Raw genomic sequence first — 27126 nt, 5'->3', positions numbered from 1 at the left:
ATCTGCGTTCACATCTGCATCTGAACTGAATGATCTGTATTCATTTATTTGTGTATTTGTTTAGGTATGGATTGCACACCCCAATTCAACTCTTAGCTGCCAATGTTGTACACACCATGACAATAAAGAGAATGTTGCTCTGAAATCCCATGTCATCATCCTAATTCCTTCAGATTTCTCTCACGAAAGCATGTCTCTAGAGCGCAAATGCATTCATGAAGTCTCTTTAGACCTGCAATCTCAGTCAGGACTTTGCCTTAAAGCAGAGGTGATATACGATATTTATGTATATGACACAAGTCCTTGAGCAATGCAGCTTATGTCGGATTCCATTTAAGAAGCACTGCATAACTAAACGCCTCATAAGAGTTGTCTGTGACAAAAAAGTCTGCAGTCATATAAATATTTCCAAAGGGGCGGGGGGGAATATTACATCAAATCCTCAGTATTCAAGACATTTATTTATCCTAATCATGAATACCGTGCCATTGCATAATTGTACACAATGTTTGACTATGGTTCTGTCCCAAATGGCACCCTATTCCCGATATAGTGCACTACTTTTCACCAGAGCCCTGTGGCCGGTTGGGCCCGGGTCACAAGTAGTGCACTATGTAGGGGAATAGGGTGCCATTTGGGATGCAAGCTATTACTCCGTCTCAGGAGGAAGTCACCAATGAGTAATTTGTCGGCTGTAAATAACAGGTGAGAATACCAATGTTAGGTTGAATACAGGAGGATCCCCCATGGTTTAGATAGAGGCCTATCCCTACTCGGCAACCTGCCGTCAATGTTTGGTGATAGCTCACCCATTACGGGCTTAGGAGTTCATTCAGCACTTAATGTAACTTCAAATCCATTGCAGTTGTTAAAGGCTCCCACCAGAGGGCAATGCTGCGCCTATTTTGAATGTTCCTATGTGATATGTGACAAGACCCTGAGCGCATCGGACACAAAACAATACAAATATAGCAACAGCACAAACAGCAACAGGACAAAATAGATAAACAAGTTTGTGAAATCTTCTTTTCATTATAGAGTAGACTGGTGATTTCTAGCTGCATCAATCAAAGCAGTGGAGAGTTGTCACGTGCGTGTGGAGAGGCAGACCAAGGCGCAGCGTGTGTAGAGTTCCACATCTTTATTTAACGTGAAACTTCTTCAACCAAAACAATGAACAAGTAACACAACGTGATGCACCAGGTACCAACTCAAACAAACAATATCCCACAAACACAAGTGGTAAAAACGGCTTCCTAAATATGATCCCCAATTAGAGGCAAGGATTACCAGCTGCCTCTAATTGGGAACCATACAAAACACCAACATAGAAATATAAACTAGAACACCCCCTAGTCACACCCTGACCTACTACACCATAGAGAACCAAGGGCTCTCTATGGTCAGGGCGTGACAAGAGTGGTCAAAATCATTCATCTTTTAGAGATGGGGGAGTGGGGTTCCAAAATGCAATCATATCACATACAATTTTACAATTTATAAATTAAGTACCCACAAAAGCCCTGTGGGGAAAAAGCTACCTTAATATGGTTCCCAATCAGAGACAACGATAGACAGCTGTCCCTGATTGAGAACCATACCAAAGCAAAGCAAAAAGCCAAAGCAAAGAAATACAAAAACATAGAAAAGGGAACATAGAATGCCCACCCAAATCACACCCTAACCAAACCAAAATAGAGACATGAAAAGCTCTAATGTCAGGGCGTGACAGCAATGGTGAAAAGCTGATTGGCTAATCCAAAGATGATCTATTGTAGTGCTCAGCTCGGCCGCAACTCGCGCAGAGGAAGAGCTTTGCTAGGTGTTTCTGATTAATAAACAATGGCATGCTGTTGGGCGTTCACATTTAAATAAGACCCAGCCCTGAAAAAAAAACGTAGTCGGAAAAGCATTCTCATATTTCACCTTTATTTAACTAGGCAAGTCAGTTAAGAACAAATTCATATTTTCAATGACGTGGGTTATAATTGCCTTGTTCAGGGGCAGAACGACAGATTTGTACCTTGTCAGCTCAGGGATTCAATCTTGCAACCTTCCGGTTACCACTTTGGACATCCCACTTCAACCCCAAATATATCATAGTTTGACTAAAATTATGACTTATTGACTTAAATAATTAAGCAACATCGTGGGTAAGCTAATTTCCCGCGATTAAATGATCCGTGTAATATTCTTAGAGAGGATCCGATGTGTCAGGTTATGGTTCATGACTCCTATGCATAAAAGTGTCTCAGAGTAGTAGTGCTGATCTATAGGATCAGGCCCATTATGATCTAAAAGGCTAAACTGATCCGAGATGAGCAGTCCTACTCCGAGAAGCTTTATGAAAACGGACTTAGCACCTTATATCCCGACCTCTCTCAACCTCTTTCATCTCCTTTCTGCTCAGTGATCAAGGCTGTATGGCAATAGTTTTGGAAAGGCTTCAAAAATCGATGGTGGAAATCAGTCTATCAACATGACTCGACCTTGGAATGCGCCCAGAGTGTTTTTTTCTCCCCCCTTGCAGGTCACATGGTCACAAAGAAGTGTTGAGAATAATTGGAATGTCTGTTTACTTCCTATATCGACTGAAATGAAAAGGAACTGACCCCAACCCTGCTATGTACCTCCAGTCTTTCCAGCTTGCAATGATATTGGTGGTGGCTAGACAGATCTCAGTACACACACTCAGACTTTAGTCCATTAGACCCCAGGGACCACTGGAACTGTGTATACAGAGATACGTTCTGTACACAAGGAAACATCGGAAAGAGGAAATCAATAAGACATGAAGCTGATTGATGCGCCATATAACACTACAGCAAACACAGATGATCACTACCATTGAATATGACAATACTTAACATTTATGCTAATTATAGTATTTGTATTTTTTTAATGTTTGTAGGCATGGTCAACGCGAGAGAGAGAGACAGAAAGACATGTACAATAAGAGAGAGAGAGAGAGAGAGAGAGAGAGAAAGAGAGAGAGAGAGAGTGAGAGAGAGCGAGCGAGAAAGAGAGACAGAAAGACGTACAATAAGAGAGAGAGAGAGAGAGAGGGAGAGGGAGAGGGAGAAGGAGAGGGAGAGTGAGAGAGCAAGAAAGAGAAAGAAAGAGAGACCGAAAGACATGTACAAGGAGAGAGAGAGAGAGAGAGACAGAGAGAGAGAGAGAGAGAGAGAGAGAGAGAGAGAAAAAAAAAATCAGAGAGAGATAGAGAGATGTGTATTATAGGGAGGTCAAGCCCACTCCACCCAGAGGAAGTCATTCCAGGCTAAACACATTAATCTCCATGGAGACTGATGGACCAGACCAGGCAGTGGCTTAGGCTGAATTTCCTGGAGATACTCCACTACAAGATCCTTTATTCACACGGACAGACATATGACGACTTCTTGTTTACATACTGTAAGGCCTCAGTACCTAAACAACACAATGAGAGCAGCATAACTTCCTCAGAATATCAACAGACTGCAATCGCCCATAGGCCAATCTAATGGCTTTTTAATACCAGGCTACACAATCCTAAAAAATAATTGTCTACCCACACTGCACTAAACTGACTGTAGACAATACTCAATCTACCTGTCATATAAAATGCCTCCAGACTTAGTGTCAAGAAAAAGTATTTGAACCCTTTGGAATGAACTGGATTTGTGCGTAAATTGGTCATCACATTTGATCTGACCTTCATCTAAGTCGCAACAACAGACAAACATAGTGTGCTTAAACTAATAACACACAAATTGTTGTATTTTTCTTGTCTATATTGAATACATAGTTTAAACATTCACAGTGTAGGTTGGAAAAAGTATGTGAACCCCTAGGCTAAGTCAGGAGTCAGGAGTCAGCTAACATGGAATCCAATCAATGAGACGAGATTAGAGATGTTGGTAAGAGCTGTGTCACGAGTCCGACCGAGGGAGTTTCCCCTTCCCGGGCGGGTGGCGCTCGGGGGTCGTCGTCACCGGCCTATTAGCTGCCACTGATTGTCTTTCCTCCCCCTCCTTGTATGTTTAGTGGTAGCACCTGTTTATGTTTAATTGGTTTGTCTTTATTAGACAGCCGGCCCGCCTGGTTGTTGTGCGGGATTATTTCAATGTAACCTTCGGCTCTGTTGTAAGAGGTACGTGTTAGTGCCTGGTCGTGATTTTTTCCATTGTACATTTTGATTCCCTGTGTTTGGGAACGTAACTTTTGTGAGCACCCTGTTGGTGCTATTAAAAGACGCACAGCATTGAACTCTCTGTCTCCTGCATTTGACTCCACACCCACGACACCCGGAGCCTTACAAGCTGCCTTGCCCTAAAAAAAACACTCGCAAAATTTGACAAGAATATTCACAAGAAGCATTGCCTGGCGTAAACCATGCCTCGAACAAAAGAGATCTCAGAAGACGTAAGATTAAGAATTGCTGACTTGCATAAAGCTGGACAGGGTTACAAAAGTATCTCAAAAGCCTTGATGTTCATCAGTCCATGGTAAGACAAATTATCTATATATGGAGAAAGTTCAGCACTTTTGCTACTCTCCCTAGGTGTGGCCGTCCTGAGAAGATGACTGCAAGAGCACTGCAATGATCAACGAGGTTTTAAGAAGAATCCTAGAGTGTCAGCTAAAGACTTACAGAACTCTCAGGAACGAGTCTACAATATGTAAAAGACTAAACAAGACTGGTGTTGATGGGAGGACACCACGGAAGAAGCCACTACTGTCCAGAAAAAACATTGCTGCACGTCTGAAGTTTGCAAAAGTGCACCTGGATGTTCCACAGTGCTACTGGCAAAATATTCTGTGGGCAGATGAAACTACAGTTGAGTTGTTTGGAAGGAACACACAACACTATGTCAGGAGAAAAAAAGGCACATCACACAACATCAAAACCCAACTGTAAAGTATGGTGGAGGGAGCTTCATGGTTTGGAGCTGCTTTGCTGCCTCAGGGCCTGGACAGCTTTGCTATCATCGGCGGAAAAATGAATTCCCAAGTTTCTCAAGACATTTTGCAGGAGAATGTCAGGCTATTTGTCCGTCAACTGAAGTTCAATAGAATTTGGGTGATGCAACAGGACAACGACCCAAAACACAGAAGTAAATCAACAACAGAATGGCTTCAACAGAAGAAAATACGCCTTCTGAAGTGGCCCAGTCAGAGCCCTGACCTCAACCCGATTGAGATGCTGTGGCATGACCTCAGGAGAGCAGTTCACATCAGACATCCCAAGAATATTGCTGAACTGAAACAGTTAGGAATTAGGAATGGTCCAAAAATCCTCCTGACCGCTGTGCAGGTCTGATCCGCAACTACAGAACATGTTTGGTTGAGGTTATTGCTGCCAAAGGAGGGTCAACCAGTTATTAAATCCAAGGGTTCACGTACTTTTCCCACCCTGCACTGTGAATGTTTACACGGTGTGTTCAATAAAGACATGAAAACGTATAATAGTTTGTGTGTTATTAGCTTAAGCAGATTGTGTTTGTCTATTGTTGTGACCTAGATGAAGATCAGATCAAATTTTATGACCAATGTATGAAGAAATCCAGGTATTTCCAAAGGGTTCACATACTTTTTCTTGCCACTGTAGGTAACACTTTCTATGAAGTACACGTTTGTATCATGCTTTATAACATCCTTTATAATGCCTCATATTAAACTTAGCGGCGTTGGGCAGAAAGCGGATGTTGCCGGGTTTTCAAGGGTACAGTATTTTCAAACCTACCTTCCGTTTCCCCTGAAACATGGCAGTGGGGACTCAGGCGCCTTTTCCTACGTCTGCTACATAGGTTTGTTACGACACAGACCTACTGCACGTTGCGTATGCTCGTCATAGAAAATGTTACACAGTCTTATTCATAGCGGACTTGTGTGACTGGAACATGCTCCGTTGCCTCCTATAGAAGCAGGTTTGATCAGCCTGCATTAGGTATGTGTGTCTATGAGAGGATGACCCAGGCATGTGGAGCTGGGTGTGCATGGGAGGGTAGTGGGTCTGTCCCGAAATAGAGATAGAGGGAGCGGGTTAGTGGGCTGGCCCTGGCAGCATAGCTGGCATCGCTGCCGTGACTAGGCTGAATGATGTGCATGCTGGCGACCCGAATGCCACCCTATCCTCTAAATAGTGCATTACTTTTGACCAGATCCCCCATTGGCCCTGGTCAAGCCGAGGGCGTTAAAATAGGAAATAGAGTGACATTTAGGACACAACCTATGACTCATTCACAGATGGCCCAGGGAGGGGACAGGGGAGGGGCTGCCGGGTGTGGGGTGCAGACGATATGTCTGTCACATGGATGGGACCCTTGACCCATCATCTATCTGACGCCGGGCTGACTGACCTGGTTTCCCATAAGGTCTTGCTTTGTAAGCGCAACCCCGGAAAGTCCCCTCCCCTTTGCTGTCCATGTCACTTTCCATGCATGTCGGAATCAAAAGGGATCCCATAGGCTACGTGTCCTATGTGTTCAGATGCTATGTCAGGGCTTGTCTCTGTGTACATGGTTCTATAGTAAAGATGGAGGAGAAATGTGTAAAATGGTGCCAGGCAGTGTGTTGTACACCTGCTATCCCGCGTCAAAGATATAAGTTACTTAAATAAAAAGTCACAGTAGTAGACTGAGAGCTGGAAACAGTTCAAAATATCCTGGCCTGACCAGAATCACTATGGAAGGTTCTTACAATTAATTTGTTGACCAACACACAGCACACCTACAGGCAAACTTAAAACTGTGACAATAACTGTATAATAACAGTCCATTGACACATATCAAGGATAATATATGAACATGATTATTATAATTATTATTATTATGTTATAATTGTATAGTTGTGTTGTTGTCATGTGAAAGGTTCACGTGGTATACACATATCAACATTGCTCATATCAATGTCATATCACAGGTTTGTTTAATGCTCTTCCCATCAAGCATGAGTAAGCCACTGTAGGACGGGCGCGAGGCCATCTCCGGCTGGCGAAATCACATAAGCGCAGCAGAAGAAACGCAACTCATTCATAGGCAGAAAGGAAGGAAGAAGAGACGTTCGTCTACTCACAGACTCGTATCCAGTGGTCACACATACGGAACAAGTTACAGAAGTACGGTAAAGGGAAAGGGAAGGGCATCAGGTATAGGGCGTCTCTCGCACACTACAGCTTCTTTGATATGGTGGCGGTGCTTGCTCGCTCTCTCTTCCTCGTGTAGCCTATGATTCGATTTCAGGATGGGCGTGGAGCAGTGAGCAGTGCCGACGCTGCACCCCTCTGCCATCCTCGCACTGACTGACCAGCCTTTACCTCAAATACTTAGTTTTGGTTGTTACCAGAGCTCTATTTTTTTGCACTGTTGTTCCACTATTTTTTTAATTTATTATAGTCTAAGCTTCTGTCTTAAGCATCCTAAATATTGCCATAGATTCCATTTAGACAAATAGCAAACATGAAGTAAAAAAAAAAGGGAAGTATTATGTAAACCTGGTATTCCAACTGATTATGGGCTACTAAAGCCAACGACTTACAGATGTTCCAGAGTTTTGATGAAAACAGTGGGGGAAAATGCACATACAGTTGAAGTCGGGAAGTTTACATACACTTAGGCTGGAGTCATTGAAACTCGTTTTTTCAACCACTCCACAGATTTCTTGTTAATAACAAACTATAGTTTTGGCAAGTCGGTTAGGACATCTACTTTGTGCATGACACAAGTCATTTCTCCAACAATTGTTTATGGACAGATTATTTCACTTATAATTCACTGTATCGCAATTCCAGTGGGTCAGAAGTTTACATGCACTAAGTTGACTGTGCGTCAATTGGAGGTGTAGCTGTGGATGTATTTCAAGGTCTACCTTCAAACTCAGTGTGTCTTTGCTTGACATCATGGGAAAATCAAAAGAAATCAGCCAAGACCTAAAAAAAAAAAAACTGTAGACCTCCACAAGTCTGGTTCATCCTTGGGAGCAATTTCCAAACGCCTGAAGGTACCACGTTCATCTGTACAAACAATAGTATGCAAGTATAAACACCATGGGACCACACATCTGTCACACCGCTCAGGAAGGAGACGCGTTCTGTCTCCTAGAGATGAACGTACTTTGGTGCGAAAAGTGCAAATCAATCCCAGAACAACAGCAAAGGACCTTGTGAAGATGCTGGAGGAAACAGGTACACGAGTATCTATATCCACAGTAAAACGAGTCCTATATCGACATAACCTGAAAGGCCGCTCAACAAGGCAGAAACCACTGCTCCAAAAAAACACCATAAAAATGCCAGACTACGGTTTGCAACTGCACATGGGGACAAAGATTGTACTTTTTGGAGAAATGTCCTCTGGTCTGTTGAAACAAAAATATAATTGTTTGGCCATAATGACCATTGTTATGTTTGGAGGAAAAAGGGGGAGGCTTGCAAGCCAAAGAACACCATCCCAACCGTGAAGCACGGGGGAGGCAGCATCATGTTGTGGGGGTGCTTTGCTGCAGGAGGGACTGGTGCACTTCACCAGCTACCAATAAAAATGGAGTGTATGTCAACTTCTGACCCACTGGGAATGTGATGAAAGAAATAAAAGCTGAATAAATCACTATTCTGAAATTTCACATTCTTAAAATAAAGTGGTGATCCTAATTGACCTAAGACAGGGAATTTTTACTAGGATTAAATGTCAGGAATTGTGAATAACTGAGTTTAAATGTATTTGGCTAAGGTGTCTGTAAACTTCAGACTTCAACTGTATAGATGATAATCACACGCTGCTATTTATTGCTGAACAGCTGATGTCAGTAATGTGCATTGTGAACCAACGATGAAGCATTTTTTTGTACAACAGCCAATCAGTATCACTCTTGAGTTTGCAGGTCAAGTGGATACTATGTAAATGGGCGTTTTTTTTTCTCTCCAGTTTGAAGTGTGCCTGCATGCACAGTGTTAATTATTTCCATGCTTCAGATATAAAGCTCAAAGTAAGTAGTACTTCAGTCTCCATTGTCAAGTTAATTCTACCGTGCCATCTAGAGCACGACATGTTGTCAAAAGTGGTAGAAGATGAAACAAAACAACTGCGGAAAAGTTTCCAGTGCTGGCTACATGAGTGAGAACGTGGGCTACTAAAATGAGTGGCTGGTTAGCAGGCTAATGCTAAGGTGAGTGAAGCAACATACTTTGATATTGTTAGCTGTCGAGTTTTGGATTAGCAGCAATGCAATCGTTTACACCACCATCTCTGTTGTTATTGGCTGGAAACCTCGCAGGAAATGGGCAGAAATGGGAACAAAACTGAACTTGTACTACTTAGCCAGTGGGCTAAATGACATGCCAGAGGCTAGGAAAATAGCAGTTTTACTCAATTGCATCGACAAAGACGTGCTGGAGATATGCAACACGATGGAGATCACATATGCTGACCCAGAAAACAAAAAACTGACCAAGGTGATGAAAGCGTTTGAAAACTACTCTGCACCACGCAGGAATACTGTGTTCGAGAGACATCAGTGTTGGTCACGCAAGTTCAATGAACAGGGAGGTATTGACAAGTTCATAAACAAACTGAGACTGAGAGCACGCAGATGTGAGTTCAAAGACACTGATGATCTAATGCTGAAGGACAAAATGGTGTTCTGCGTCACAGATAGTGGACTAAGAGAGAAACTACTCTCCATTTCAGATTTAACCCTAGCTAAGGCCATAGATGTTTACCGTGCAAAATAAGTTACATCAGCTCAAGCTAAAGCTTGGGCTCTTGAGGGGCGCAGCAGTCCAATGCACTGCATCTCAGTGATAAAGGCTTCACTACAGACCCTGGTTCGATTCCAGGCTGTATCACAACTGGCTGTGATTGGGAGTCCAATAGGGCGGTGCCCAATTGGCCCAGCATCGACCGGTTTGGCCGGGGTAGGCTGCTACTGTAAATAAGAATTCTGACTTGCCTAATTAAATAAATAAATAAACAAATAAAAATAAATAAAGCTATGTCTTGTAGCAATAGCACAGAACAGTTTGTGCATGCTATGGAAAAAAAAAAGAGCATCCATGTTAAGCAATCACAAGCGCAGTCAGAACAAAGCGAGCAGCAGACAAATGTGGAAAAACACATTCAATGTTGAGTGTAAAATTGTGGCAAGAGAAATCACTTTGCAGCTGTGTGTAGGCCAGGGACAGATGTTGCTCCTGTTGAAACAGAGGTCAAGGAAGTGGACACGCTGTTCATAGGCGCCGTGACAAAATATGCTGGCTGGTACACGAACTTGCGTATAGGGGGACAGACGGTCAACTTTAAGTTAGACACAGGTGCTGGAGCCAATGTGCTCCCACAAGCAATAGCAGACAAATTGCCAAGCCATTCAAAGTGAAAGAGACTGTACTCATAGCCTATGGAGGCCCCGTGCATTAAACCAAAGGGCATCATGACATTGCATGTTACAGATGCATCTGACACACCACTGCTAGGCAGATTGGCCGGTGTGCACCTTGACCTCATCAGAAAAGTAGCGACAGTTGCATGCCATGCTCTGCCATGCTCCAAGGAAGAGCTACTCAACCCGCTATGCATCTGTGTTTAAAGGACTTGGTGAGTTTGCAGGCCAGCACCACAATCAACATTGATCCAAAAGTCCCTCCTGTTGTTCATGGATGTAGGACAATCCCATATGCTGTTCTTGACAGGCTGAAAGCAGCGGTGTAAAGTCTTTAAGTAAAAAATACTTTCAAGTAGTCTTTTGTGGGTTTCTCTACTTTACTATTTATATTTATGGCAACTTTTACTTTTAATTCACTACATTCCTAAAGAAAATAATGTACTTTTTACTCCATACCCTTTCCCTGATACCCAAAAGTACTCATTACATTTTGACAGGAAAATGGTCCAATTCACACACTTATCAAGAGGACATCCCTGGTCCCCCCTTCTGCCTCTGATCTGGCGGACTCACTAAACACTAACACTTAATTTGTAAATTATGTCTGAGTGTGCCCCTGGCTATTGGTAAAACATCAAAATATATATATATATATATATATGGAAGTTAAAATAATTTATACTTTTACGTTTGATACTTAAGTACATTTAAACAATTCCATTTACTTTTGATACTGAAATATTCATAAAACCAAATACATTTCGATTTTTACTCAAGTAGTATTTTACTGGGTGACTTTCACTTTTGATTCATTTTCTATGATGGTATCTTTACTTTAACTCAAGTAAAGACGGAAAGCCGTCTCCACTACGCCTCTGCTGAAACTCTTCAATCCACAGGAAGAGACTGAATTACAAGCTGACGCATCCAAAGATGGACTTGGAGCTGTTCTGACGCAAGGTAAACAGCCTATAGCCTTTGCATCCAGAGCTTTGTCTGGGGCAGAACAAAATTATGCCCAGAAAGAAAAAGAACCCAGAAAGAAAAAAAAAACACTGAAGAGGTTTCACCAGTATGACTATGGTGTCCCGGTCAGTGTTCAATCTGACCACAAACCACTTGAGGCTATAATCACCAAGCCTATTGGAAAGGCACCTGCCTGTCTTTCAACGGATGCTGCTTCAAATACAGAAATATGACATTCACATCGTCTATACCCCAGGTAAAGACATGTTAACAGCAGACACGCTATCAAGGGCTGTACCCCAGACTGCCACACATGAAGTGTCACCTCAGTGACGAGAAAGTCATTTATGCAGTCTCCACACATCAGCCACTGGAGGGTGCTGTTATGCAACAGCTGAGAGCAGTCACAGACGCAGACAGTGAGACAGGCCGTGCTGAGGAACCTACACAGAGATGGAAAGGGGGGATACCTAGTCAGTTGTCCAACTGAATGTATTCAACTAAAATGTGTCTTCCGCATTTAACCCAACCCCTCTGAATCAGAGAGGTGGATCGCTGGATCGAATTCTCGAGCTGTCAAGGTAAAAAAAAAGAAACTGTCGTTCTGCCCCTGAACAAGGCAGTTAACCCACGGTTCCCTGGTAGGCTGTCATTTTAAATAAGAATTTGTTCTTAACTAACTTGCCTAGTTAAATAACGGTTAAATAAAACATTTAAATAAATAAAGGTGTGGGGGTCTGCCTTATCAACATCCATGTCTTCGGCGCCAGGGGAACAGTGGGTTAACTGCCTTGCTCAGGGGCAGAACGACAGATGTTTTACCTTGTCAGATGGATGGCCAGACAAGAAGATAAGTGCACCACAGAAAGAGCAACCCTACTGGCACATCAGACTCTCTTTACATTGAAGATGGACTACTCATGGTAAACAAACGTATTATCATTCATCAAAGACTTCAGAGCCGAGGTACTTAAGAGGCTCCACATTGCACATCAGGGCATTCAATGCTCCTTAGCGCATGCCAGAGCTCTCATGTATTGGCCAGGCCTCACTGACGATGCACAAATGATGGTTGAATTGTGCACTTCCTGTCAAGAAAAACTGCCCAGCAACAAAAAGGAACCACTCCTACCACACACACTCCATGGCAAAAAAAAATGCCGCTGGTATCTATGAGTTCCAAGGACGCTCATTATTTCTGATAGTGGACCACTACTCCAAATATCCAGAGGTGCTGAGGCTGTCGGACAGGACATCAGGAACCGCCAGAGCAAAGTTTAGAGCTGTGTTTGCTAGACGTGGTATTGCAGCTGAACTGATGGCAGATCATTTACCCTTGACAAGTGCTGAGACGGCTCAGTTTGCAAAAGAGTGTTGTTTCTAAATCATTCATTCCAGTCCAGGGTTTCCTCAGTCAAACGGAATGGCTGAGAGGACCATTCAGTCAGTGATGAACATGCTCCAAGTCGACAGAACAAACCGGTGTTGACCCTCACGCCGCTCCCCTGAACCTGAGAAGCACACCTGTCACAGGACGTGTCCTACACTCCAACCTACCTACAAGTAAAGCAGGTGACTCCCAAAAATGTCCAGCATGGCTTGAAACGCAGACAGCTGCAGCGGAAGACAAGCAATGACAGAGAGTTGTCACATTTTCTTTCATTTCAGGAGGGAAAGAGAAATGGAGAGGATGGCAGCCAGCAACAGTGGTGAGAATCAGAGATGAACCAAGATCGTACGATATCATCACACCCTCAGGAGCTCGCTACCGCAGAAACAGAAAGCATCTCAGACCTGACAGAACTGCCAGGTACAGGGACAATGAAGAGGTCACAATCACCGACTCTGATTCAGACCAGGAGGTCGAAGAGGCGACACAAAGAGACACAAATGAACACAGACAGAACATGACAGAGGACCAAAACCCTCTGTCATAGAGACTCACACCAGTCAGTGCACCAGACTAGGTAGGTGTACTAAACTACCAGCGAGGCTACAGGACTATGTGCTAGAGTGAGTCAGAGGTGAAGCCTGGTATTGCAAGTGAAACTAGAGCACCAGCAGCTACCTTTGACTCTACAGCAGTATTAAAAATACAATGTTCTTGTTAAAAAAAAATACAAGTATTGTTTAAAAGTTATGTCTACTTGTAAGCTCTAGCTAAGAGGGGGTATGTACTATATGGAGCTAATGATGGTCCATAACTCCCCTGTGTTTAACAGCCTATCACTCTTGGGCTCTTGAGGGGCGCAGCGGTCTAAGGCACTGCATCTCAGTGCTAAAGGCTTCACTACAGACCCTGGTTTGATTCCAGGCTGTATCACAACTGGCTGTGATTGGGAGTCCAATAGGGCGGTGCCCAATTTGGCCCAGCGTCGACCAGTTTGGCCGGGGTAGGCTGCTACTGTAAATAAGAATTCCCCTTGAAGTTCAAGGGGATATGTAAATGAGCGGCCTTGCAGTTTGAAGTGTGCCTGCATGCACAGTGTTAATTCTTACCATGCTTCAGATATAAAGCTCAAAGTAATAGTACTTCAGTCTCCATTGTCAAGTTAATTCTACCGTGCCAGCTAGAGCACGACAGTTCTATAAATCCAAACAAACAGAAGACAGAATGTCCCCAGCAACATGACCACATTGGCCCAATGTGGGGCTAGCCCGCAGCAGCCCAACTCGGGCTAGCCCGCAGCAGCCCAACACGGGCTAGCCCGCAGCAGCCCAACACGGGCTAGCCCACACCAATCCCACATCAGCTTAACATAGGCTAGCCTACACCAGACCAACACAGCCTGGCCCACACCAGCCCAACATGGGCCAGCCCATACCTAGCCCACGCCAGCCCAACACAGGCCAGCCCACACCAAGCCCAACATGAGCTAGCCCACACCAAGCCCTGCACGGGCTAGCCCACACCAAGCCCAACACAAGCTAACCTACACCAAGCCCAGAATGGGCTAGCCCACACCAATCACAGCTACATCACAATGTAGAAGCAAGGGCTTATTCAACATTTTGGGGACGTGGTTTGCAATTTTGCAGTTAATGTTGTTAAGTTAAAAAAGAATACAAGACAGCAATTGCTGAAACGATTCAGACCAATGAAGGTTCAGAACTATTAAGCCAATTATTTCGGAATAATATTCTTTCAGACAGAACATGCACTCTAAAAGGATATTTTGAAGCTTTAAATGCCTAGCTCCATGTTCATACAGCATATCAGATTAAAATCGTTTTTTTCTAAACTCTTTCTAAACTCTATTGGCAAAAAAGTCTCAGTTATATATCAACTGATCTTACACATGACTCATCATAATGTTCACTCTAAAAGGATATTACAGTTTTTCTCAATTGCTAAAACACAATTTCTGAAATCTTGCTCCATTTCCTGAAAACATTAAACACAAAACCTCATCTTCAAGCAATATTTACATAACCTCTGACTCCTCTTGCAAAATGAAACATTTGCCTCAAAACAGTTTTACTTGTGTTCAAAATCAAACTCTGCTCTCAAATCATAAACAAAGTGATGAAAATGATATACACTCTCAAACAGTCAGTAAACAATACACCGAAAAATAGAAAACACATTGTTCAAAACATACAATTCCGTCATTGTCTTTTGATTAACGAAAACATGTTCTATCATAGTAGCTTAAAATTGCAAAATTGCCCTGCAAAATGACCTCCAGCAGGCCACAAATATGCATGTGTCTGCTCAAACGGTCAGAAACAAACTCCATGAGGGTGGTATGAGGGCCCAACGTCCACAGGTGGGGGTTGTGCTTACAGCCCAACATCGTGCAGGACGTTTGGCATTTGCCAGAGAACACCAAGATCGGCAAATTCGCGTGTGGTTTTCCACTTTAATTTTGAGTGTGACTCCAAATCCAGACCTCCATGGGTTTATACATTTGATTTCCATTGATTCATTTTTGTGATTTTGTTGTCAGCATACTCAACTATGTAAAGAAAAAAGTATTTAGTAAGAATATTTCATTCATTCAGGACTAGGATGTGTTATTTTAGTGTTCCCTTTTATTTTTTTGAGCAGTGTATATATATTTTTCAGCTGATCCAGAATGGTGGGCTTATTTCAGTTGATGTGAGGCATACCTTGGGGCCAATGTGGGCAGCCTACATGTCTTAACCTGCATTGGGCCCACATCGCGCCAATGTAGACATGTTAGAACTAGGACATGCACACCGGTACATGCACACCGGTACATGCACCACCTGCTTGCTTTTAGAACTACTGGCTGAAATTATACAAAATCTACCTACCATTTATTTAAAAGTTCTGAACATTGTCCAGCTATGAAATGTCACAAAGTAGCTCTCTTTCTGGTGTAAAATCAGTTGTTCACCATTTTCTACAGCATAGAGCCCCTGACTAATTCAAGGCCACAGGAATCCCATGGTGGTTCAACAAAAAAAATCAGCAAGACTTATCTCTTATTGAACCAGTGGAGGAAAATAGTGTGAATGAGTCACAGGCTGTGTCCCAAATAGCACCCTATTTCACATATAGTGCACTGCTTTTGAGCAGGGCCCTGTTGAAAAGTAGTGCACTTAACAGGGAATAGGGTGCCATTTGAGATGAAACCGAGGCCTACAGCTCGTTCCACACAATCTTACAGTATCAGCCTGGAAAACAGAGGTTGCTGAGAAAACGAGAGGCGATAATTAACGGTGGAAAGCAGAGGATTAGAGGAGAGGATTAAACAGCAGTGAGGGAGAGAGAGAGAGGGGTAGAGGTAAACAGTAGAGAGAGTAGGGAGGGGGACAGTGAGATACAGAAAGAGAGAGAGACGGATGGATACACCGTGGCACATTTCCTTAACTTTAGACCTGTATGCAGAAGTAGCTTTGATTTGAAGGTCACCTCTCAGTAAAAGAATGGGCAATTTTACGCTTCAAATTACTGTTGTGGCTCTGTAGCAAAGTAGAAAAACAAAGTAGGAAAACCACCAGATTACACAGAAGAACAGGACTATGTCCCAAACGACACCCAATACCTTATATAGTGCCCTACTTTTGAAGAAGGTTAATAGGGCTCTGGTCAAAAGTAGTGCACTATGTAGGGTATAGGGTGCCATTTGGGACTCAGAGGATCAGTGAAGATGGATGTAGGATGTACATGGTGTAAGATTTGACTGGAGGCAACCCAGTGTAGAAGGAGACGGGGGTGTAACGCGGTTTAGATCATCCTCACATTACCCGATTCGTATGGATTTTCCGCAGCTTAAGGAGAAGATTCGCCACAGCTTTATTATGGAGCTGATGTCAGGACCAACATTCTTATCTCGGGCCAGGTTTGCATCCCAAATGGCACCCTATTCACATTTTTTACCAGAGCTCTATGGGCCCTGGTCAAAAGCAGTGAACGACATAGGAAATATGCTGGTATTTGTGAGGCAGGAAACTATACCTGCTATTACTGACCGGCCCTGGTCAATAGTAGTGCACTATAAAAGGAATAGGACGCAATTTGGTATGCATCCTCGGTATGCCTCCCGGCAGCTTATGAAATGTCAAAGCTTTGTGTTCCATATTTCTGTGAGTCTGTGTGTTTCGTGTATGTCATTGTGTCTGTGTGTGAGAGGTTTCCATTACGTCTGCTTCTCTTCCTTCTCCTGGATGGTTTTCCTCTGGAATCATTCTCAGAGGAGGAAGATGGTATTAAAAAGAGTGAATGTTCCATAACTTCTGTATGATGACAGAGATTTTGTGTGAGCCAACGGTTTTTCAAATGGGGGTCATCCGTTGACAGGCGCATGGATTTTCCGTGTTCGAATTGTCCGTCTTTGTACGCAGTTAGTTTGAAAATAGCTGACCTGAGTTTAGTCGACTTGACTATCGACGGACAAAAAGCAATTTGAGTCTCTGTGTGGCTGAGCCTTAGTGTGTGCAAACTGTATGTGCATGTGTGTTATGGTCATCATGGTCATCATCATGGTCATTATCATGTCACGGTCAAAACTTAACTGACTGCTCAGGGATGTTGTATTAACTGATATTTACTGCAAATAACATGTGTGGGTGCTCTTTTCTTTCTATAACCTTCCAAAAATAACATTATTCCCACATGAGCATTGGACATGTTTTTTCTGGTGTGGTCCGGACCCGTCTAGATTTCAACGTCCACAGACGTTGGTTTATGGTCCAATCCAAATCTGAGCCAATCATATACATTTATGTTAACAGCACAGTACAGTACACTGGATCACAGCAGAGTACAGTACATTACACAGTACAGTAAAGAAAAGTAAAGTATAGTGTACTGTATTGTACCTAACTTTCATGTAATGTTTTGTACTCTACTGAACAGTACTGTACTTTATTTTACTGAATTAAACTCTACTGTACTCTACTGCAGTGGTTCTCAACTAGTTTTGACCCAAATTGAACCAGGTTGTCTCTGCATCATGAAAAATAGTTGGCAAAATAAAATCTGGAAAACAATTTTTAATGCTATACTGATAATAAATGTAGCAATTATATGAAAAGGGAACAACATTCCCACCTCTTTCATTGTCAATAATAAATTTTTACGCCTATTATTTATAAATGTAAGTTCATTATAATTTCTACACACTTTCAACCTGGTTTAAGTTGTTTAAGTTCAGACTGGAGTATTTCTTCATAATTATATATTTTTTTTATTCAGACACCCGAGACATATTCAAAACCTCCCGCAACCCAAATTTGGGTAGCAACCCACCAGTTGAGAATCGCTGCTCTACTGTACTCTCCTCTACTGAAAGATACTCTACTTCATTGTGGTCTGCCGAATTAAACTATACTGTACTGTACTCTACTGAATAAAACTATGTCCCGTACCACACCGTATTGTAGTCTTCTGTGTTCCACAGTACTAAACTGTGCCATAATGCACTGTGATGTTCAAACTTGTGAAACATAGCCGGGATGTCTATGATTCGTTCAGATGTGGATCTGAACCTTTCGCCGACCACATTTGTACTTGTTTGGGGGCGGAGCTCATTAGAATAATACACAAATGTTTGTTTTTAACATATACATTTTGGTCATTCAGCAGACACTCTTATCCAGAGTGACTTACAGTCAATTAATTCAACGAAGGTAGATAAACAACAACATATCAAAGTCATAGCAAGAAAACAAAAACCTGTAACTGTTACTCTAGTTGAAGTGGTTTGCTGGTTTATTCAGCGTGTTAGGTCAAGTTTGTACATAATTTCTGCCAGTTTGAAAGGTTCTGACGTCGTTAGATAAGTGCATGTGATAGAAAGGAGAATGTACATATTTTGTTGGCCCCTGTTTCCAATTAAGAGGTGTCAAAAACGACTTAATTGAAGATGTATAGCAGTTGAAATTGGGCCATACAATCAATGACCAAAAAATATGTATTTTCAATGTCTGTAAATTACATTTTCAACGTCTGGAAAGTACGTATTTTTACCTTTTCGTTCAGCACCTAAAATGCATCTGATTTCAAATTCCAGAAGAAACATTTGATAAAAATCCAGCAAATATGTATTTTCAACGTCGTATAAAATGGATTTGCGACGTCTGGAAGATAATTATTCCAACCTGTCATTCAGCACCTGAAAGGCATGTGATGTCAACGTGATGTTTGCTTACTGTCTGCTCACAGCACTCAGGATGAGAGCGAGAGAGTGTGAGAGGGAGCATGAGATAAATAAATTGTATTTTGCCTCTACGTGAGTGTCTGTGTGCTTCTGTCTAAAAGACTGAATGAGGGAGAAAGACTGTCCTGCTACCTAATCCTGTAATTCAACAGAATGACATTGAGAGACACCTCTGCATCCCAAATGTCACCCATAGGGCTCTGAAACAGTGCACTCTATATAGGGAATAAGGTGCCATTTGTGACACAACAAGTGATATAACCTAGGCTGCTGCCCTTCTAACTGACATATTTTGGTGGAAACAGAACAGACTCCTTGTGTTGGAATACAGTTTTCATTTCATGTCAAATTTGGCCTCATTCATTAGTTTTACACAACATACTCTAGGGACTTATTCTAAAATGGATTACATTTTTTTTAAATCTTCATCAATCTTGACACAATACCCAATGATGACAAAGCGAAAACAGTTTATTTTATTTTATTTTGGCCAATGTATTAAAAATGAAAAATAGAAATACGTTGAGGTGCATCCTGTTTCCATTGATCATCCTTAAGATGTTTATACAACTTGATTGGAGTCCACCTGCGATAAATTCAGTTGATTGGACATGATTTGGAAAGGCACACACCTGTCTATCTAAGGTCCCACAGTTGACCGTGCATGTCAGAGAAAAAAAACAAGCCACGAGGTCAAAGGCACAGATCTGGGGAAGGGTACAAAAAAAGTCTGCAGCATTGATGGTCCCCAAGTACACAGTGGCCTCCATCATTCTTAAATGGAAGAAGTTTGGAACCACCAAGACTCTTCCTAGAGCTGGCTGCCCAGCTAAACTAAGCAATCAGGAGATAATTGCCTTGGTCAGGGAGGTGACCAAGAGCCCGATGGTCACTCTGACAGAGCTCCAGAGTTTCTCTGTGCACTCGGAAGCCACAGGAGGAAACCTGGCACTGACCCTACGGTGAAGCATGGTGGTGGCAGCACCATGCTGTGGGGATGTTTTTCAGCGTCGGGGACAGGTAGACTAGTCAGGATCGAGGGAAAGATGAACGGAGCAAAGTACAGAGAGATCCTTGATGAAAACTCGCTAAAGAGTGCTCAGGACCTCAGATTGGGGCGAAGGTTCAACAGGACAACAACCCTAAGCACACAGCCAAAATAACACGGGAGAGGTTTCGGGACAAGTCTCTGAATGTATTTGAGTGGCCCAGACTTGAAACTGATCAAACATCTCTGGAAAGACGTGAAAATAGCTGTGCAGCAACTCTCCCCTTCCAACCTGACAGAGCTTGAGAGGATCTGCAGAGAACAATGGGAGAATCTCCCCAAATACAGTTGTGCCAAGCTTGTGGTCATACCCAAAAAGACTTGAGGCTGTAATCTCTGCCAAAGGTGCTTCAACATAGTACCGAGTAAAGGGTATGAATACTTATGTAAATGTGATATTTCCGTTTTTATAATTTTTTATACATTTGCTAAAATAAAATAAAAACTGTATTTGCTTTGCCATTATGTGGCATTGTGTGTTTATTGATGAAAAGCAACAGCATTGTAATCAATTTTAGACTAAATCTGTAATGTGGAAAAAGTCAAGGGGTCTGAAAACGTTCTTGAATGCACTATAATTGGTGACCTGTATTTTATACTCTACGGCCTGAAGGAGTTCTGACAACAGCACGATGTGAACATGGGTCAGCTTCTTTTTGAACACCTTTTACCATTCTTCTAATTCAGTAGGGAGTGAAGTCTACACATACAGTACTGGTGAAAAGTTTGGACACACCTACTCATTCAAGGGTTTTTCTTTATTTTGACTATTTTCTACATCGTAGAATGATAGTGAAGACATCAAAACTATGAAATAACACATATGGAATCATATAGTAACCAAAAAAGTGTTAACTTCTTGCGTCGCGCAAACCCGTATCCGGGAGCGTAATCATAGCCTCAAAGCTCATTACCATAACGCAACGTTAACTATTCATGAAAATCGCAAATGAAATGCCTGTAGCATCAGTTCTGTGGCACTCACAGACAATATCTTTGCAGATTTGTCAATTATATGCATAGTCGAGCATCTTTTCATGACAAAATATCTTGTTTAAAACGGGAACGTTTTTTTATCCAAAAATTAAAAGAGCGCCCCCTATATCAAAGAAGTTAAACAAATCTAAATAAACTTTATATTTGAGATTATTCAAAGTAGCCACCCTTTGCCTTGATGATGACAGCTTTGTACACTCTTGGCATTCTCTCATCCAGCTTCATGAGGTAGTCACCTGGAATTAATTTCAATTAACAGGTGTGCCTTGTTTAAAGTTAATTTGTGGAATTTATTTCCTCCTAAATGCGTTTGAGCAAATCAGTTGTGTTGTGACAAGGTAGGGGTGGTATATAGAAGATAGCCCTATTTGGTAAAATACCAAGTCCATGATATGGCAAGAGCAGCTCAAATAAGCAAAGAGAAACGACAGTCCATCATTACTTTAAGACATGAAGGTCAGTCAATGAGGAACATTTCAATAACTTTTAAAGTTTCTTCAAGTGCAGTCGCAAAAACCATCAAGCACTATGATGAAACTGGCTCGCACGAGGACTGTCACAAGAAAGGAAGACCCAGAGTTACTTCTGCAGCAGAGGATAAGTTCAGTAGAGTTACCAGCCTCAGAAATTGCAGCCCAAATAAATGCTTCACCGAGTTCAAGTAACAGACACATCTCAACATCAACTGTTCAGAGGAGACTGCGTGAATCAGGCCTTTTGTGGTTGAATTGCTGCAAAGAAACCACTACTAAAGGACATCAATAAGAAGAAGAGACTTGCTTGGGCCAAGAAACACAAGCAATGGACATCAGACCGGTGGAAAGATTTGTGGTTCCAACAGCAGTGTCTTTGTGAGACACAGTGTAGGTGAGCGGATGATCTCTGCATGTGTGGTTCCCACCGTGCAGCATGGAGGAGGAGGTGATTTATTTTGAATTCAAGACATACTTAACCAGCATGGCTACCACAGCACTCTTCAGCGATACGCCATCCCATCTGGTTTGCGCTTAGTGGGACTATCATTTTTCATTAGGACAATGACCCAACACACCTCAAGACTGTGTGAGGGCTATTTGACCAAGGAGAGTGATGGGGTGCTGCATCAGATGACCTTGGTTTGGGATGAGTTGGACCACAGCGTGAAGGAAAAGCAGCCAACAAGTGCTCAGCATATGTGGGAACGCTTTCAAGACTGTTGGAGAAGCATTCCAGGTGAAGCTGGTTGAGAGAATGCCAAGAGTGTGCAAAGCTGTCATCAAGGCAAAGGGTGGCTTCTTTGAAGAATCTAAAATATATTAAATATATTTTGATTTGTTTAACACTTTTTTTGGTTACTACATCCCTATATGTTATTTCATAGTTTTGATGTCTTCACTATTATTCTACAATGTAGAAAATAGTCAAAATAAATCTGTCAACTTTTGACTGGTACTATATGTATCATATCTGAACCTGCAAGGGGCTGCCTCACACCATGGCACCCTCTGCAACCTGTGTGTGTATGTGCACGTGTGTGCGTGCGTGCCATCGAATTCATTAGCGTTAGCAAGGACTCAGGAGGAGAGATGTGAGGATGTGATGAAATACAAAGTGCCAGCACCATGACAGTAATCTGGGCCAATCCGTACTCTGCCTGGCTTTTTAGTGCTTAATAATGTTATGACTGACACCTCTCTCTCTCTCTCTCTCTCTCTCGATGTAATCATCACCTGAGATTGACCTAGTATTCCCTGCATTGAATTAAGGTCAGGGGTCACCCAGACTGAGACATGCAGCCAATCAAAGTTGACGATCACAGAACCAATCAAACACCCTTCAAAGCACCGAGCACAGCTAAAACCAATGGCTCTTGTCTAACAAACTTACACCTCTTTTTCATTAAGCTCTGCAGACTCACTCTGCTTCAGATTTCCAGTTATCACATGATCACATGTCTCAATCTGACTCCCCTAAATTGATGTGAATGAAATGGCTAACAGCTGTTGCTGCTGCCAATAGCCATCCCTCCGTCCCCAGCTACCAACCATATGTGGTCCGTCTGTCTAGGGCAGGACCTATTACCTTTAGATCCCCAGCAAATTAATATTGATCGACTCCCAGGCAGCTCCTAAGATATGGGTCAGAGGCGTGTGGGTGCGGTGTGTGTGTGTACGCTCACTCTGTCTGTGTGTGCACACACATGTGTTTTAGTGTGTGTGTGTGTGTGTGTGTGTGTGTGTGTGCGCACGTAAGCGTGCGTCTTAAGAGGACATCTCCGCTTGATCATGTTTTCTGTCTCCTGCTCCCAGACCAGCCCCGACATCTGGCTCACCAGCAGTAGGGTTCTTGCCAATAGCACTTGATGTGATGAATTTTCTTTTCCCCCTCGCTTCCTCTTCCTCTGTAACTAGAGTTGTATGTCCCAAATGGCACATCTAATATATAGTGCCCTACTTTTGGCCATGGCCCATAGGGCTCTGGTTAGAAGTAGTGCACTATGTGGGGAATAGGGTGCAATTTGGGATATAACCTAGAGAATAGGGTGTGCCGACAGAGATCAATATTAGCCAAACGAGAAACACACACATGAAATGCCTCCTCTTCCTCGCCGGCTTTATTATTGTCTTGTTTGTTTTATACAAACTTGATGGTGGTGAATCTCTGGATGCCGTTACATCGTACTCTTCCCACTGGCTTCAATAGAAGTGAGGGTCAAATAAATCCTTATCCTCCGCAGCCTTGGTAGGGTAACTCCGGGAATCAATGGAGCAGAATTGTTAATGGCACTAAATGAATGTTTGTTCTGAACCACGAGGAGCACCTTCAACTTGACTGAACACGCTTTGCCGTACAATTTGCACTAAATATTTTAATTAGCTGACTGTAACCTTGTTGGCTGTGTGGAAGAAAGAAAGAACTGCCTTTTAATCGGGATAATTAAACAGGGGGGGGGGGGGGGAGCACTGAGGAACATGAAAAAAGGAATGCCCTCGGGCTCTGACTCACTGCATGGCTACAATGTAAGTCAGAGAAGATGGGGAATTTATAGAGAGGCAAAAATAGAAAGTTAACTCGGAATGCCAACACCACTCAACATCAATACTGCATGCAGTCCATGCACTAATGTTCTAGTTCAATGCTTTACTGGACGAGAGGCAGAGAGCTCAAATAAGGGCCGGCCAGGAGTCCACATACAGACCCTGATCAGCAGGAACGAGCTCTTAAAGGTAGTCCCAGCAGAGATACAGACAGACACCGTTCTGCACAGAGGGGATCTAATATTTATCATATTGTAACGCCAAAGAAAAATAGGTCATACGTATTATAATACTTATAAAGAGATGTTCTGAGGCTCTGGGTATTGTGCGTGTGTCCTTTGCAATCACAACTCCTCTGCCTCCCGTTGACATGTCTACAGTATGAAATATGTACTGTACTCTACACTCTTAGATAAAAGGGTTCCAAAAGGGTTATTTGGCTGTCCCCATAGCAGAACCCAAAATAGTTCTACCTGGATCCAAAAGGGGTTCCTCCTGGAACCAAAAATGGTTCTTCAAAGGGTTCTCCTATGGGGAAATCCAAATAACCATTTTAGGTTCTGGATAGCACTCTAAAAGTGTGTGGACTAAGCTGTCAGTGTATTAACACATGCAATGCTCATCCAATTACTGTCCCTTTACATTAGTAGTCAGTAGCAGTGCATACTGTACATAATGCATTACATACATGTATAATACATTGTAGACATTACATATGCGCATATGGACAATGTAGGTACGGTGGCGTCTAAACTAGGCCCTAAGAAGGAGTGATTGTATTAAATAATGAAATTTTAATGACAACATGCTCACTTAGGAACTCACTTGGTGAAGGGCATTCGGCTGAAAATGAATAAATGCAACAGCCATATCACTGTTGCTTGCAAATAGTCATGGGTGGAAAGAACCATCCCATTCGTGGTTCTTGAGAGACCCTAAAATGGTTCCCCTATGGCATCACACTCAAGAACCTTCTTTGGTTCCAACTTGCATCTGTATTTTAAGAGTTTAGAGTCAGGGTAAAATCAGGGTAGCTAAAGTTGTAGTTTTATTGCGTGTGTGTGACTGACCTGTGCTGCTCTGGATGGTCCTGACGGTGGTGGTGGCCCGGGGGGCTGAGATAGCCCTGATGTTTCCCCCCACCATGGTGACCCTGTCCTCCTCATCTTGGGAGCAGCCCTTCTCGATGGCCCGGACATAGCTGTGACTGCGCATGCGGAAGCAGCCTGACATGGGGAGGTCCAGAGCATCCACCGCTTGAGACTCCATCTCACTGAAAACAGACTCACACACTGCCTCGATCTGTCCGTTCACCTCCACCTCGCTCACCTGCAGGGGGTGACACCGCACGCACGGGGGGGGAAAGGTCAAACAGGTTAGAAAAACCTAGGTCAACATCACCGGACTGGAGCCATGTACACAAGGGTTTAAAGTATATCCAGTGATTTTGAGGACTCAAAAAGGCACAAAGACACTTGAAATCAATCCAAAAGGAAAGTATGCAGTGCAGAGGGGAGGGAAGTTGTGGGGTAAAAGTCCACGGGCCGTCCGAGTGCAGTGCTACAGGGGTGTGTTGGCAGTACACATGTCTACAGGAGGGAAGACTCACGACTAGTTGAAATGAGTGCCACGACATTGTAGAACTAAGCTAATGGAAAGAGTGTGTAGTGGTTGTATTGGGACCAGGCACGTGTCTTCATAGTCCCCAACAGAAACACAAAGTGTCTAAGGTGGACTGTTATTCTAGCCTAATATACTTGCATGGAAAGAGGAGCAAAGAGGGTTATGTGTCGTCAAGCCAAATCTGTTTTCATGGTTTCTGATATGGGCGGCAGGTAGGCTAGTGGTTAGTGTTGGGCCAGTAACTGAAAGGTTGCTAGATCAAATCCCTGAGCTGACAAGGTAAGAATGCTGTCGTTCTGCCCTTGAACAAGGCAGTTAACCCACTGTTTCTAGGCTGTCATTGTAAATAAGAATTTGTTATTAACTGACTTTTCTAGTTAAATGAAAAAAAATCACATGTTATCAATCACAGCATGTTTTTGGACTGATTCAGCAGTTTTTACCTGATAAAGTAGAATACTATTGGAAATTGATGTTGAAAGTTCCATTTATATTTCTAAAATATAAGTTGAAAATGATGCTGTCCCTGCTTCCTGTTGACATTAACCTTTTAGTAGCCCAATGTCAAAATACGGATTGGAGTGTCCAATTCAATAGTCAATATGTGGAAACAGTTTGTGATATACAGTATTAAAAATATAAAATGTGCTACCTACACATACAGTGCCTGCAGAAAGTATTCATACCCCTTGACTGATTCCACATTCTGTTGTGTTACAGCCTAAATTCTAACTGAATTAAATATATATTTTTCTCACCAATCTACACACAATACGCCCATAATGACAAAGTGAAAACATGTTTTTAGATTCTTTGGCAAATGTATTGAAAATGAAACACAGAAATATCTCATTCACTTAAGTATTCACAACGCTTCGTCAATAGTTGGTAGAAGCACCTTTTGGCAGTGATTACAGCTGTAATCCTGGGGAAGTCTCTAAGAGCTTTCCACACCTGGATTGTGCAACATTTGCCCATTTATTATTTTCAAAATTCTTTAAGCTCTGTCAATATGGTTGATCATTCTTAGACAACCATTTTCAGGTCTTGTCATAGATTTAAGTCAAAGTAGATTTAAGTCAAATCTGTAACTTGACCACTCAGGAACATTCACTGTCTTCTTGGTAAGCAACTCCAGCGTAGATTTGGCCTTGTGTTTAAGGTTATTGTCCTGCTGAAAGGTCATTGTGTCTTCCAGTGTCTGTTGGAAAGCAGACTGAACCAGGTTTTTCTCTAGGACTCTGCCTGTGCTTAGCTATATTTCATGTATTTGTATTTAAAAGAAATCCCTAGTCCTTGTCTGTGACAAGCATACCCATAACATGATGCAGCCACCACTATGCTTGAAAATATGGAGAGTGGTACTCAGTAATGTGATGTACTGGATTTGCTTCAAACATAACAATTTTTATTCAGCACAAAAAGTGAATTGCTTTGCCACATTCTTTGCAGTATGACTTTAGTGCTTTGATGCAAACAGGTTGATGTT

At 42.5% G+C, this 27126-nt stretch overlaps 1 protein-coding gene across 1 annotated transcript in view; it reads right to left on the bottom strand.

Annotated features, from left to right (window-relative positions):
- Positions 1-27126, bottom strand: part of LOC110535601 (disks large-associated protein 1) — a 239260-nt gene that overhangs the window by 33996 nt on the left and 178138 nt on the right. The window contains exon 6 of the mRNA XM_036935331.2: positions 25085-25343. Within this exon, the coding sequence (XP_036791226.1) occupies positions 25085-25343 (259 nt within the window). The remainder of the gene's footprint in view (positions 1-25084; positions 25344-27126) is intronic.

This window comes from Oncorhynchus mykiss, chromosome 11 (assembly GCF_057628025.1).
Source record: "Oncorhynchus mykiss isolate SJ-2025 chromosome 11, ASM5762802v1, whole genome shotgun sequence".
Taxonomy (NCBI): domain Eukaryota; kingdom Metazoa; phylum Chordata; class Actinopteri; order Salmoniformes; family Salmonidae; genus Oncorhynchus; species Oncorhynchus mykiss.
The sequence above is the reverse complement of the archived record's forward strand: the minus strand, read 5'-3'. Positions and strand labels throughout refer to the sequence as shown.